The 15,439-nt window shown below is 38.4% G+C and overlaps 1 protein-coding gene across 3 annotated transcripts in view; it reads left to right on the forward strand.

Annotated features, from left to right (window-relative positions):
• Positions 1–14,068, forward strand: part of CERS6 (ceramide synthase 6) — a 288,817-nt gene extending 274,749 nt beyond the window's left edge. The window contains exons 9-12 of one of the 3 annotated variants that reach the window (XM_090280493.1): positions 4,448–4,604; positions 5,162–5,185; positions 8,507–10,081; positions 13,240–14,068. In XM_090280493.1, the coding sequence (XP_090136619.1) occupies positions 4,448–4,604; positions 5,162–5,185; positions 8,507–8,659 (334 nt within the window). In that variant the 3' untranslated portion in view covers positions 8,660–10,081; positions 13,240–14,068. Of the gene's footprint in view, positions 1–4,447; positions 4,605–5,161; positions 5,186–5,417; positions 5,754–8,506; positions 10,082–13,239 lie in introns of those variants that run through there. The other 2 variants (XM_090280496.1, XM_090280500.1) reach the window with 2 other exon arrangements.
• Positions 14,069–15,439: the final 1,371 nt, after the last annotated feature.

Below are 15,439 nucleotides of genomic sequence, written 5' to 3' on the forward strand. Positions count from 1 at the left end.
TAGAGCAAATGAAAATATATGCCAGAGAAACACACATCATGAATATATTAAGGTTTGTCTGGGAAAGCAAAGTCAAGGCCATTCAAAAGCACTCAGCAAAGAATGCCCTAGATTTGATTGCAAAACAGATTTTTCTTTTTAAGGGACCCTCACTGGTGTTACGTAGTGCACCTCAAAGTGACACTCTGACCCTAGCTCTCCTAGGAGAGCACTCTTGGCTCTCTTTATATATGTGATATGAATCTCATTATTGCTGTAATTTTTATATAGGTCATTCCAGAAATAGACAACCCAAGACTCAGGAGAAGGTCTTTGGTGGGAGTAGAGGGGAGAAGGGGCGCAGGCAAAGTTTGTGTTTGCCGTGGGCCATGGTCTCATCGCAAACATCTACTGAAAGACTGTTCGTCTAACTTTACACATTAAAGATTATCAGCTTTAAGTTGACACTCAGGATTAAGAATGAAGAAATGCAGCCCTGGTTGTAGCTTTTTTGAATGAGATGCTATTGAAGATCCTTTTGCACTGTGCTGTGTGACATTATGAGCTGTCCTGAATTCTGACGCTTGGGGGAAGCAGATGTCACATGGATGCTTAGAATATTGATGAGTAAGGCCTTAAGTATCATAGTAAAAGGAGAGTGTGTTTTCTTTACTTAAAAGAAAAATTGTAAACTTTTCTGCATGAATATATGCATCTCCTCTCCCCCTACTTCATATACCCTGTATAATAACTCTGTAATAATCAAATTTAAGATGAAGCACCCATTAAAGGTATGCATGAAAGAAAATAATTATCAGGCATAGTCAGATTAAATTCTTATGATTCATTAAACATCCATTAAAGTAAGCCATCAAGGCTGAGCCCTCGGGGTGGGGGGTGGGGGGATGGCCAGTACATCTGCAGGTCACCAGTGAGTTACACAGGCATCCATTTCTTTGGAGAATTTTGCGGGAAGAAAGGAGTGTGGATTGGAGCCTCTCATTCCATTGTTGGACAGGATTCTTAGAAGGGAGGGTGTGACCTGAAGAGCAGGGGGTTTCTGTGCTGAGGCCCACACTTTGGCAGAAGGTTCTGGCAGAAGAGACCTAAGTGAGCATGTCTGGTTACTTGCATGATGTGCCATCTAGTGGTAAAGTGAGCCCAACAGTAAGAAAAGCAAGATGGTCCTTTCTGGGATCTTATACATACAAACTCTCCACCACTTTATTTGAGTAGCTGTAGGAGGTTTAATGCTGTAGGCTATTATGGGGGAAGGGAGGGTCTGTTTTCTTAGAAGCCACATGTTAAGCACAGAGTACTGGGATGTGGAAGGACACTGGTATAGTAATTACGCAGGCCAGAAGTTGCACACTGCCAGTGTTTGCCCCACGGAGTACTTTTTTCCATTTTATTTTATTGAGGCATAATTCACATATACAGTACAAGACCTAAATCTTCAGTGTACAGCTAGCTACACTTTTACCTTTGTAAATGTTTACATTTATGTGCTCCATAGAATCACCACCTGAACCAAGCTATAGGATGTTTCCAGCATCCCGGTAGCCTCCCTCCTGACCCCTCCCAGAATCCTTCCTCGAAATAACCACTCATTAGAACTCTGTTACCTGAGGTTTGCAATGTCAGCATGAAGGTGAAAACTCCTAACCCCAACCTCTGAGAAAAGGATAAAATTCCAGAGTCACCGTTTTAATAGTTTGCCACAAAAAGAGAGAGAGAGAGAGAGAGAGAGAGAGAGAGAGAGAGAGAGAGAGAGAGAGTTTTCTTATTCGAAATTTTGTGGCTTGAAAAAAAGAGTCCCTGTTTCCTGGGTTTATTTCAGAGCCCAGGTGACATAATGATCTCTCTCTCCCAGGCCAAATCCCTAATACATTGTTTTTCTTACCAAGCTTCTCACTAAAAGATGCATCCATTCAGTTCACTCATTGTATTTTCCCAAGTGTCTCTGCAGGCAGCCAACTAAATTTTCAGAGAAATCCCATTACTTTTGAGCAGCATCTCAGAGGTACCACAGATAGTCATGGTAAAGCCTGTGAATTTACTGCAACACTGCAGAAATTAACGTGAATGCATGTCACCAGTGACTGCATGGCACTCTGTGCAAATTAAGCCAAACAAAGTGTAATGGTGAGAAATGTTCTTAACCTATAATCCAGCAAAGGCTGATTTATAATAAATAGCATAATGCAACCATTGTTGCTATTTCTACAGGACCTCTTTCTGTTCAAATTAAATTCTCTCCGATGTCAAAATTAATAGTATGTCAAGAAGCAGAGGTAGTTTTGAAGTAGAATTATTGTTGTAATAAACAAGGCAATAATATAGGCTTATCCTGATTTTTCCTTTTTTACACATAACTTGTATTTTTTTCTAATTATTTGACATGGATTTGGAAAATAGAAGAATGCAAAGAGAAAAATATACATAATCTCTAATTCATCAAAGAAAGTTTATAATGGCTTTGATTAATTCTTTTCAAGGAAGTATTATTCCTTTTTTGTGTGTATATAAGCATATGTTTATGGAGTTGAGAAGATATGTATTTTTCTCTTTCATAAGAAACCCTTTAAACATGTTTAATACTCAAAATGACTCTGTAATTTCTGTATTAAGAATGAAAACTAATTTTTTTACCATTTCCTATTATTGGAAATTTTGATTGTTTGCTGTTTTTAAAACAGTTATAAAGATTTAATGTCTACATATTTAAAATGGAGCCTTTGACTTTCTACCATATTTGCTGGCCAGAACTTCCAGAATAGTGTTAAGTAATAATGGTAATGTTGGCTCTTTGTGGTTTGTTCATGATTATGGAGGCAAAATTGGTGTTTCTTAAATCTGATAACAACTGCTGATTTGAGTTGCTTAAAAATCATATTAAATAAATCCTATGGGTCCTAAATTTTACATATCAGCAATGTAGAATTGAACATTACCAAATGTCTTTCATTGCTATTGAAATAATTAGATTTATACCCATTTGATCTATAGATATATGATATATTATATTAATAGATTTCCTATATTGGTCCCCCTCCACCAGAACGAATACTATTACAGCATAGAGTTATAAACTTCCAATGGATTGTCAAATTCAATTCCACACTATTGATTTTAATATTTTAATATCCGTGCATATTGTTCTTGAGAGACAACTAGTGTGGCAGGGTTAGAGATACACTCTGTTCTCGTTCTGGTCTATAAAGGTGGGTTGCTGAAATAGGGGGTAGGGAACCTATTATGTCAATTTTTTTTTCTCTTTATATCTTATCCCAACTGCAACAGTGGGTTTTTCTTTTGTGGAGTCATAAAGTACTTTTCTTAAGCTCTCTCAAAGCACTCATGACACTCTTTCTTTTTAAAAATCATCTGCGTATATGCTTTCTCTTCTTGCAAGAGTGGTTTGTGTCTTAAATTCAAGAGTTTTTCATCGCTCCCCCTTAGTCACCAAGTATTGCCACCTACCCTCTCCTGTGGGGTCCCAGTGAAGCACTGCTGTGGCAGATGGTAGAAATACACTTAGATGAGTTTCATCAATGCTCTTAGATTGCCAAACCAGCCCTACAGTAAGCTAAGGAGAAAAGCAAGGCAATAAGAGGGATACCAAAATTCTGTGGGTATTGTTCTCTGTGGCAGCAATCTGAGCCCAGAAGTCATGAGTCAACTTCCACAGTCTTGAGAGCAGACACAGCAGGAAAGCACTGAAACCAAGCTCTGAAACCAGCTCTCATGTACCACCTGCCCAGGTGGCTGCTCCATTCTGGTCCTGATGGTGCATTACAGAGAGAATCAGTTACTTCATGTACTTTTGCCTACCTCAGGTACACACTCTTAAAACTAAGTACATTCATTATATTCTAATAATTTTTAACATCTTTCTAATACTCATGTCAAGGCATCAGTTCAAAATGATATCTTTCAATTGTCAATTCTTTCCAAGGGGAAGGCTTACAAAATTAAGAACCCTCTAGGGGCTCCCCTACAAGACTATATATAAACCACTTGAGGACAGGAAATAGGACTTAAGTATATTCTAGCTCCCATTGTATGAGGCATGTGGTTTAAACGTAACTAGTGGTTTTGAAATTAATTCATCCTTTTTTCTTGGAGTATAATGTTACTGAGTAGTATTCCTTGCTTATTTGAGGACCAAAAGCAACTTCAAAAGCCTTTTAGCAAACAGAGATAGAATCACAACTAAAAACTTAATGGAAATTAATGGAAGAGATGATGACAAAAGGAAATGGGGAGCATAAGGACACTCTTCAAGCTAGAATCAGAATGAATGTTTGCCACCAGGGGAATTGTCCAGGTGATGACCTGGCCAGCCTTGCAGGGGAGGGAGTGGTCTGTGGGTATTGGTGACTTTCTGCTTGTGTGCAGGTACTGGAGTTTCTCTGCAGGCAACGTAAAAAGTTGTGTTCAATGATGCCTTTCTCCTTTTCCTTAGGGTGTTAAATACCACACTATTTGAAAGTTGGGAAATCGTTGGACCTTATCCTTCCTGGTGGGTTTTTAACCTCCTGCTGTTGCTAGTACTAGGCTTGAACTGCTTCTGGTCTTACTTGATCGTAAAAATAGCTTGCAAAGCTATTTCAAAAGGCAAGGTAAGATAAAATTCACCATTTCGGGTATGTCCCAGATAATTATGTTACTTATCTGCTCTGAATCAACAAGAACATTATTTATTATTTCAAATTTCATTAGAATTGACATTTTTTTCAAAATTTAACATAGTCTCCTAGAAACACAAACCAAATGTCTATTGTCTTCTATTTAGTTCATTTTTTAAGTCATTGCTTTACTGATGATGATTCCCAGTGATCTGCATTTGTAATTTCATCTTTAATAATATATTATTTGTTGTGTTTCTTCCCTCTCTCTGTCTCCCTTGGTTCTTCTCTGATTATACTTATACTGAACAGAAATTTAATAACTTCTTTGCTCTTATAAGAAGGCTTGCTTCATGCAATATGACCATTTATGCCTTTTCCAATAAAACTTAATTGAATCTATTTGGTTAAAAAATGGACTCATTAGACTGATTTGAATAAACCTTCTTGAGCCCCAACCCTTCTGTGTAGAGCAGTGACTTCCCTAGAACGTTCTCTATGACATTTTCTTATTTTCGTTGTTTGTTCTCTTCCTTCTGCCACCCTGGAAGGCTGGGAAGTGGAACCCTTTACATGTAAGTGTCTCACCACTCTCTCTGTCCTTGTCCTGGGTGCCACGTTAGGCTGCTGGAGGGGCACTCAGATGCTTTTGTTTCCATGCATATTGTTCTGTCTAATCTGTTGGCACTGGCTGGAGGCTCTAACTGAGGTATGGCTCCCACCAGCTGCAAAGGGATACTGGGAACAGCTCAGTTCATGTCCTTCTGTGTAAGCTTGCATTCCGCTAAACTTTGCATGCTCCCACAGAGAAGCAGAGGATGTTTTTCATCAGTGTTTAACAAACAGAAATAGACCAAAGTGAAGTAGAAGAAGGAGGACTACGTTGGGGAGAGGAGCAACAAGATCCCGAATGAAGTGCTTAGCATTAGTTCCTTTGCCTGGTCTGCACTGGACCACAGGGCAGCACTTAACAAACCACCTTGTCCTCGGTGAGGGAAACAGCTGACCCTCCCACAGAAGGGCTCCAGGCACCTAGTCACGTGCTATGAAGCCAGTTCTTAGTGTCAGCTCTTACTATGTAATTCCACATGGTCATGTATTATAGAAACATACACCTGAGACCCGTATGACCCTATGAACCAATGTCACTCCAATAAATATAATAAAAATAAATCCAAACTATTTTGATTGATGCATTGTTTATAAACAAAAGTTTTTTGTTTTGTTTTTCCTGTGACCTCTTACTCTTTAAAGTTAGTATGTATTTCTATTTTAAAAATGCTCCTGTTCTCATCCAGATGCAGATTAAGTCAGCATGTACAATACTGTCAGGAGGATAACAATGACTGAAGATACAAGGAGCAATGATTAGATTACCTGTGTCCTTACCGCATTGCTATTTCTAGCAGACGTATTCTCCTCTCTCCAATTTATTCCTTCAATGTTACGAAGAGACGATCATTAGTTTTATTCCACATCTCATATTTCATAATATTTTCATTGTTTTTACTGCTCACCTAGGACAGTAAGGTTCACAGCCATTGGTTGTGGACTCCATTTTGGGGTTATTTTAAGATATTCTAAATTGTTCTTTTCTTTGAAGGTAACATAGCTATAGATTATTTTTCCCCAGTGCAATTAAAATAATCTTACTAATCATGCAAATGTAAATTAATCACTCTCTGAAACTGGAGTTTTCTTTTCTGTGAGCAGCTTAATTTATGACTAATGGATTTCTAAATGAAGCAGAGCCCTGCTATAGTGCCATCTTTGTGACCATGGGTTTTAAGTTAAAGTGTCTTTACAATCTAGTTGTTTTGATGTTTCAGTATCTAAATCTTCTTGGAGATGGTCCTTGTGAGCTTAGCCTCATCTCAAGTGGCACTGGAGCAAGGTCCATTTTTAGGCCATTTACTCGTCATCTCCAGTCCCCTCGCAGCTAACAGAGGTGATGTTCTCTCAGTAATGGTGGCTTCTCACTCGGAAGAGCACTGGATGCCAGGGTTCTCAAGGTGGGGAGTAGTGGTGGCACAGAAAAGACGTGATGTGAAAATATCCCCCAGTTAGTTCTGATATATTTCCCAGGAGACTTTGCCAACCTCCTCAGCCCACCTCCCAGAGAATAGCAGGTGACTAGATTGGGGAAAGTTCTATGAAGCCAGACCACCAAGTCCCTGCTGCCACCCCACTTAGAAAGTTATTAAATGGTGCTCAGTTTCTCAAAGGTCTTAAGGCCTTTTGGGTAAAAATGCTTACCATAATTTAGACTTATAGAGTAGGAGGTTCAAACTAATTTAATATTAAAAGCAATAGTGTATTTCATTAATTTCTCCCGAAATTACAAAGGAGGACCCCCAAAAACAGAATATATTTAAAAATTGTGTATTTATTCTTACATGTTTAAACTTCAGTCACCTTCAAAGTACTCCCCATTTGGTGCAATGCACCTATCAAAACATCTTTTTCCACTAGTCAAAACAGTTTCTGAACTCATCGATTTTGATGCCTTTTAGTGCTCCTGCCATTTTTTGTTTCACCTCTTCCACATCAGCAAAATGTTTCCCTTTGCAGGCTATTTTCATCTGGGGGAAAGAAAAAGTCACTTGGGGTGAGGTCAGGTGAATAGGGAGGGTTGGGCATTGGGGTCTTGCTGTTTTCAGTCAAAAACTGCTAAACACTTAGCACAGTGTGAGCAGGTGAGCTCATAAATCACCTGCCATGAAATGGGCAAATGTGTTGAAAGAGTCTTCAAAAAATTTCACTGAAGCTGAACACAGCCTCTCACAACAACACCAGCTGATGCACTGATACAAATGGGTTCCTAGAACACTGGCCTCACGGGGGAAGCCTGTACTACAAGCCCGCCCTCCAGAAGATAATATGTTTTTTTATGGGTCTGCCCTCATACTTCCATGCTAGACAGTCTAATTTTTTCATTCTTTACATTAAGGTATAGGTTTATACCTGTTGTCTTATGCGACCATCCTCATTACTTAATTGGACTGGAGGACTGAAGAACCCTGGAATGATAGGGACCAATTCATGATGATTCAGTCAGTAGATTTTCCTTGGGAAATATTTAAAACTAACCATCACCCAGCAAGTTCTCAAAATACCCCTACTGCCATTAGTTATTATGTATTACATAAAACGAAATTTCTACTTAATTCTAGCAGACAGAAAACCAAATTAAATCATGAAAAAATGCACTGCAAAGACAAATAAGAATGATGTTTTGACTGCGTTAGCGAATATGTCCATTAGTGTAGTTAATTGAGAGCTGACTTTAAATTATGCTCAAGGATAATGTGATCATCAGAGTGTAAATTGACTCATTTGTACCAACTTCCCACAGTGCCATTACACTACTGCAGTAGGCCACTTTGGCAGTAAAAGTGTGACTCATGTCTAATGCCTTCTCAGTATAGAAAGGTATCTTAAAGAGGTCAGCAAGCCCTGACCCTGCGGCTCAGTTGGTTGGGCATTGTCCCAAAAAGCAAAGGGTCGGTCACCTGTTTGATTCCTGGTCAGGCCCCATGCTTGGCTTGCAGGTTTGATCCCCAGTTGGGGTGTGTGTGATGTTTCTCTCTCACATCAATGTTTTTCTCCCTCTCTTTCTCCCACTTTTCCCCTCTCTGTAAAAATAAGTAAATAAATAAAATCTTTAAAAAAAAGTCAGCAAATTTAGCCCACATTCCTTAATAACTGACTTTGTCACCCAAATTGTGTATCTCTAGTAAAAGGGAACTTATCGCTATAGCAAAGTTTTTATCCTTTTTGATTTTTTAACATTCATTTTGTTTTCCTTTGTATATATGATTGCATGTGATTCTGAGCATGCTGTACCTTAATGATTCCTTAGGAGTTGGATACACTCACCTTCTTGTATTCCACAGGTGTCCAAGGATGATCGAAGTGATATTGAGTCTAGCTCAGATGAGGAGGACTCGGAACCTCCAGGGAAGAACCCCCACACCGCAACCACTACCAATGGGACCAGTGGTACCAACGGGTATCTCCTGACTGGCCCTTGCTCCGTGGATGATTAATTACTCAAAACTACAAGTCTGGAACAAAGTGAACTATTTGTTCCCGGAAGTATTTAATAAGTTGCAAATGCAGTTCCTTTCATAATATCTCAGCACCAGAAACAAAAATTAGGATTATCAGAGCATTTTGAATAGTGCACTGCCATATGTCCTGTCTGTGAATGAAGAAGAATTATCATTCTCTATATGTAGGCATGCTGTATGTAATTGACACAAGGGAACAGTATTTGCATTTGTATTGTCTTAGAATATTATTTATTTTTTTGTATTTGTTTGTAAATCTGTGGACAAAAGAGGGTTTCCTCACTCCTTCTACTCCCTGGGTTCATGACACTGAGGGAGATGCTCCATCTGCTTCTACCCATTTCTATTACTGTAGCCCAGTCTGCTAGGAGCATAATTAGTCTTAGAGCAAGCAAAACCCAATGCAGGATTCTCATACAGCTCCAAATAGGTTTGCTTTCTTTGTGTCTGTGCCCATTTAGAAATTGCCTGTAGTCTCTGTGACCATCTCCCAGTCTATAGTTTAAGCTGGATGAGCTAGGTTTTTAAATTGTCACTCTTCATGGTCATTTAGCAGCTCATATCAGAGTATAGTTGTTGGAGGGCTTTTTAAAAATTGTTTTGTATTGAACTGTTTTGGAATAGATTTCATTTCTTGTGCACACAGCCAAGATGTCTTCAATGAGTGTGATAACTAGTAGGGGATTCACCCTGTAGGTTACAGAGATCTTTTTATTCTCTATTATGAGGTCAGTGCCCTGGCTCTGAAGGAAGACATTTGCTTAAGGTCATAGTTACAAAGACGTCACTCTTATGTCAGGAATTTGTTTCATGATCTGAGAATAGCATAAAGAGAGCAGCTGATTGCAACCACATTTCACCACTGCCCCCGTAATTAGCACAGTCTTGTGTCATGTCATGAAAAAAAAAGAAGCTGAGCATATTTTGTGACAGAAAAAAAGAAGAGTTTCAAGACTTGGCAAAGGTCACCTCTAGAGCAAAGCACTTTACACAGCAGCTTTCAAAGAAAGTGCCCTATTTGGTATTTGATTTTGATGTTTTTATTTTTATGAACAAAATTAAGCAATTGGGAGAAAGACTATTTTAACCTGTCTTTTCTTCCTAAACAGAACTCCAAAAGCCTTTCCTATTACTCAAGCAGCAATGCACCCTGGGTCATTTTGTTTGCTTCTTTGAAGATCTGTTCTCTTTACAGGATTTGTTACTCAAAAGAAGCTATTGCCAGAAAAACAAAAATTCGACTGGACAATGACAATACTGGCATGAGAAAGACCGCTGGAAACAAGTTTCCATTGTCTCCTAGATGGCAGTGTTATTGTGTATAGACAAGAAAACCATCCCCAGAAACCAAAGATTTTATCTCCTTTCTTTCAACTTTTAGTGAGCAGGAATAAAAAGGTATTACAAATACTTTCTTCATAAATCAAAAAGACCAAAAAGACTGCCATGTAAAACAAGAGTTCAAAGCCACAATGGGGTGACAAATGTGTGAATCGGGGCCTAGTGCAGACAAGAGCAAAATCCTAGAGAGCCAAGTGTGCTGCTCCAAACCATTGACATTCAATTTAGTCGGGTCTTTTTAAATTACAGGTTTGTACTCACAGTTTACAACCTCTAATTAAAAGAATGCTCCTTCCAAACACACACCTCACATGGATATTAAGTCTTCCCCACCCAGTTACAAAATAGTATGTTTCTGGTATGGTTTGTAGTAGTAATTGAAGGGGCTTGAAAATGTGTCTGCCTGTTTATTGAAACAACTGATTCTTCATATAGGGCTTTATTATGTTATTTCACAACACAGGGCTATGTCTAGGAGTGTAATTTGTGGATGGTTTGAGTTTGTAAGACCAATCATAAAACATCAAAAGTACTTGTTAGTCATCTAAACATCTGCTAAGGTGCAGATAAATAAAAAGTACCAGGAAGCATGTGATAGCTGAAAAATTTTGAGAGGGTGAAAATTTATTATTTTATCAACTAAAACATGGAGGAGAAGAGTGAATTGTACTCTGTTTTAGTGTGCAGAGCAAGTCCTCTCCGTGGCTGAGATAAACCAGAGTACCACGGAGTGTTCAAGTTTGGATTATCTGACACCCTTTAGCACCAAAGAACAATTTCAAAAGATTAGCTTGTACATTATTAAAGAAGAATTGCATAAAATGAAGCAAATTGAGTCCATCCTTAGCAAAGAAAAACCTAAACAATCTTTTGTTTTTCCCAAAAGTCCCTTAGAAGAAGGAATGGGAATACTTAGAGCCTCTCTGAATGATGGCATTAATTTAACAAAGTCCCCAATGCATCTACGGATTTTTATTTCATTTTGCATTTTAGAGCAAAGAGTTCTTTTTGATGAATCAAAATGGTGTTTGTAGACCTCTGGAGGTGAAGAATAATATATCTCTGTCCACTGCTCTCCCATGGTGACCTGATAATGCTAAAAGAGAAAAATATGTGAGATATCTTCTCCCTGTGCCAGGCCATAGTTTTGGAGGTATATTTTGTAAATTCAACTGTAGGCTAGTGAGAGTGTTGTTTCCCATTAATTAACTTAGCCTGTGTTGATATCTCCTACCTCCTGGTCACATTCAAACTTTCCCATGGTTCAAATGGGTATGTTGGAAGGAATCTAGAAAAAGCATAGTTTGTTCTCTAATGTTATAGCTTTCCTATATCTCTTAGTGGGGAAAAAAAAAGTAGAAAACTGAGTAGAATTTGACCTTGGGTCAATAAATGATATACATGTGTGGTTATGTATGTATATGTGTGTTTCTCCAAAAATGTGATAAAACCAAAATATCACTGACTCATCATTATCCATATTCTTTTCATCGAAACCATTTACTACATACAGTAGAAACTTCCTGCCTCTCTCTCTCAACATCCTGTTCATTGCACCCATACAACTGAGAGTCATGGAACCTTTTCAGTCTCTTAGCCTCAGAGCTAAATATTGCAGAATCCAGATCACAGAGGGCCTAAGGTCAGCATGTAAGCCAAATACAGTTCTCATTTATAAATTTAGTCATATGAATGTTGAGAAAAGGGGAGTAAAATCAGTAGTTTGGGTTATTAAACATTATGTTGGGAAAAATGCATATAATTGCTCTTCTTTTATTAACATCTCACTCCTACTCAGCTGCTAGATAAAGGTGCTCTGAGGTACCATCAGATGATGAAATGCATCTGACAGAGATAAACTAGGCAGAAAGGTTGATTCTCCAAAACAAGCACGCAGTTGGGTGAGAGACATAACTCTTTAGTGAGATAAGATTAGCTCACCTTTAGCCAAAATGGTGGGAGAACCTCAAAATGTCCCGTTCTATTACCAAACCTTCCATTCTGTGTATATATATGGTAGAGTTTGAACTTGAGAAAATTGAATGCTTTCACCTTAGGAAGAAGGGATCTGAATCTTCCACTTTGTGTATTTTAACCTCATCGTTATTTGGGCTGAAGTAAAAACTGAGATTTTATTTCAACTTGCCCGAGTCTTTGCAAAAGAGCGCTTCACAAAGAACTTTATGGACACTTATGATTGTTCCCAACCTGTTCATGATTTTTTATTCATAGTTTTTTTATCCCTTTCTTGGAAATGTTAATGCCAAAGTTGCCTGAATATTTGAATTTTTTTTTAATTTGAAGTATAGAAAGTATACAAAATAATTCCAAAGGTGTTAAAAGGTTCTGTTTATCAGTATGTGTGATGATGTCATTAAGTCCAGAGAGGTTCAAGAAATCCTTTGGAAATAAAAGGTTATATGTTTACAGTTCATGTGCTATTTGAGATCTTGAAATTCCAATTAGCTTACTTTTTTTTTGGTCTTGGACTGGTTCCTGATTTGTTGATAAATAACATTCAAATTTTAAAAATCAGATCAAAGACTGATGGTAAAATGATGACAAGACACTTCCAGTTTCGAAGTTTACTTGTGTGGGAAAAGAAAATGCAGTTAGCTCTTGTTACTGCATTTACTGCCTAGCATTCTGTCCATGGAAGAATACTCTCAATAATCATAAAGAGTTCTTGAAGTCATGCAAAATGCAGCAGAATAGGTTTTTAATAAAGATATTGTTGTCCCCAGAGTCAATTTAAGTTTTTCTTGGTAAAATGAAATTGTACCATTCTTAAATTACCAAATAGTAATTAGCACTGATGGCCACATTTTAGCTCTTCATAGTAATTAATAGTCCAGAAGTTCTGTGGTTTGCCCTTGTGTGCAGGGTCCCCTACTCTCCCCTAGGGGGCGCTCAGTAGATGCTGAGGAGGCCTATCTATTTGTCCACTTTATGCTTTTGGAATTCCTCGAACATACACTCAGAGCGAGCATAGCAGATGCTGGCTTTCATGGATAAAATTGTATTAAAGAACATAAAACATAAGTAACTGTTAGTAAGATATGCATATACCTAAAAGAGAAGACCTCATCATATCAAATAAATTTTTTAAAAAAATCTTTAGATTATGCATTCTCGAGATTTCCCAGGAAGTGATGGGAAAGGACTGTTAGCCTAAAATCTGTGGTGTTTATCTCATTCACGCACATTTCTTTCAGCCTCCTGGAACTCTTCATAAAAGGAAGCCAGAATATTGTCACTTTTCTGCTATCAATTTCCCGATAACCTTTGGATCAGTTGTACCCACACTTCCTTCTCTGTCTGATGCCATTTTTCTTATAAAGTAGTGTGTCCACATCAGCCTGTTTTTCTTAACGAGGGGCCATGAAAGTTTGGCATCTTATTTTGGTGTGTTTTGCATGGCCTGGAAACCAGGAACAACAGCTGTTGTTATGATTGGTATGTTAAGTGGGACAAAATGGATTTGATACATAATTTTTTTCTTTGGGATCTACAATAATTTTTTTTTAACTGTCATTGTAAAGCTACCCTTTAAAAATTAGGGGTTTTTAAAGATCAGTTGCCAAAGAGAAATTCTTCTAGAACTTAAACTCAGAGCTTCATTAATTTAAACATGGAAAACATCCTCCAAGTTTGATTTCCAAAATTTTACAATGCCGCTAAGCCCATGATTTCCATCAACTCTTGGTTTGCTCACATAATCCGTTATCTCCATAGCCATTTGTTGTCATGCGAGGGGGAAGGTGGTTAGCTTTTGGATTTGATTTTTTTCAACTTGCGGTGAGAAGTAGGATAGGTGGCAAAACCTTACTTTTTTCTTAAGACAACTCAGTGCTCGAGCATCTCTGTCAGAAATGGAATGATGTGCTGTTAGCCAATTATTATTATTTTATGTATTGTTACTCTGTTTTGCTGATTTTTATATGAAAATATGATTATCCATTCTTGATCTCTGGACGCAATCGTTATTATGAGGATCATTTTACTTTGGAAACACTTTCATAATAAAGATAACTATTAAGAGTACAGTGTAAATGCCTTTTTCTGTAAGCACTGCACAGCTCGGCGGGGTGATAGGCCACACCTTCCTGGACAAGACTCATTTCAGGGTTTACATCGTCCTACCAGTTTCTTGCAAGCCTCCTCAAATTCCAATGATTGCTATGATTACTGAACAAGTATGTTACCTTTGTGTGTTACATATGCTATTTTACTGGGAATTTAGCTAAGACACTCTCCATATTGAGGCCCCAGCATTCATTTTGTTTTGGCCAAGTGGCCTGCAGAGGAACCTGAAATTGATACCAGCCCCTCCGGATTTTGCATGCCCTGGACAGCAGCCCACAGAGTCATAAGCAAATGTAAGTCCCTGATATGATCGTCCCAACAGCCCTTGTGATCAACAGTCTCTCCTGCCACCAGTGCCTGTATGCCTTATGTGCCCCTTAGGTAAGAATCCTGTGGAGCCCACCAAAACCCTGCTCTTCAGTTTAAACTGATCTAGCCTCAGCCCAGGAACCCCAAAGCACTCCACTCACTGGCCCTAATAAAGGCATGTGCCCTAGGTCCTGTCTCTCTCTGTCTGAACCCCACCTTTACCTCCCTATGTGGCCCCTTGCAGCATGCTTCCGCCAAGACCTGTGAATAATAAATCTCTCTATTGCAACTTCTTTCCTGGTCTTTTGTTGAACCTCAGTTCACCCTGTGCTCTACTTAACAAATGTTCATTTAACAAAATCATGACATTTAAATGATACACATAACATGTATATGTTATAGTATCTCTTTGAAAATTAAGCTATAAGAATTTCAATGTTAAGTTTTATGGACTACTGATTTCTGGAAAAAATATGATTTATAGAGATAGAAGTTCAAATATATCAGACTGTATGGATTTTTCCAAATTATTAAAGGACTAGCAATGCGAAGCATAACGCACACAGAACTGTCCCTCTTGGTGTGTGTCCAGTACACCTCAGAGGAGCTGGGCCGACATCAACTTCTCTGGGTCTGTGTCCCACTTCATTAGACCCTCTCTCCCTCCTCTATCCTGTGTTGCTTTGTCTTCCCCAGCTGCCTTCTTCTTCTCTAAACTCATGTCACCTAGAATCTTGAGAGCCATTAAAATAGCACTGGCATTCCACCACACACACCACCACCACCACCACCAGTATTATGAAAAATAAGCAGACACCCTATGAAAAACCTTGTAAATATTTACCCACCCTCAACAACAATCTCATTCCAAGCATGAGTTATTCTCATAAATTACCAAAATTTCTCCAAGGCACTAAAAGATAATCAATAAGCAAAGGCACCACTCTGGGAAGCCATGAACTCGCAGTTTCTGTTCACAGAGCATAGTCTACTCGATAAGCTTCTCTCCCAAAGAGCCAT

This window comes from Furipterus horrens, unplaced genomic scaffold (genome assembly GCF_987537825.1).
Source record: "Furipterus horrens unplaced genomic scaffold, mFurHor1.1.pri manual_scaffold_1, whole genome shotgun sequence".
NCBI classification, from domain to species: domain Eukaryota; kingdom Metazoa; phylum Chordata; class Mammalia; order Chiroptera; family Furipteridae; genus Furipterus; species Furipterus horrens.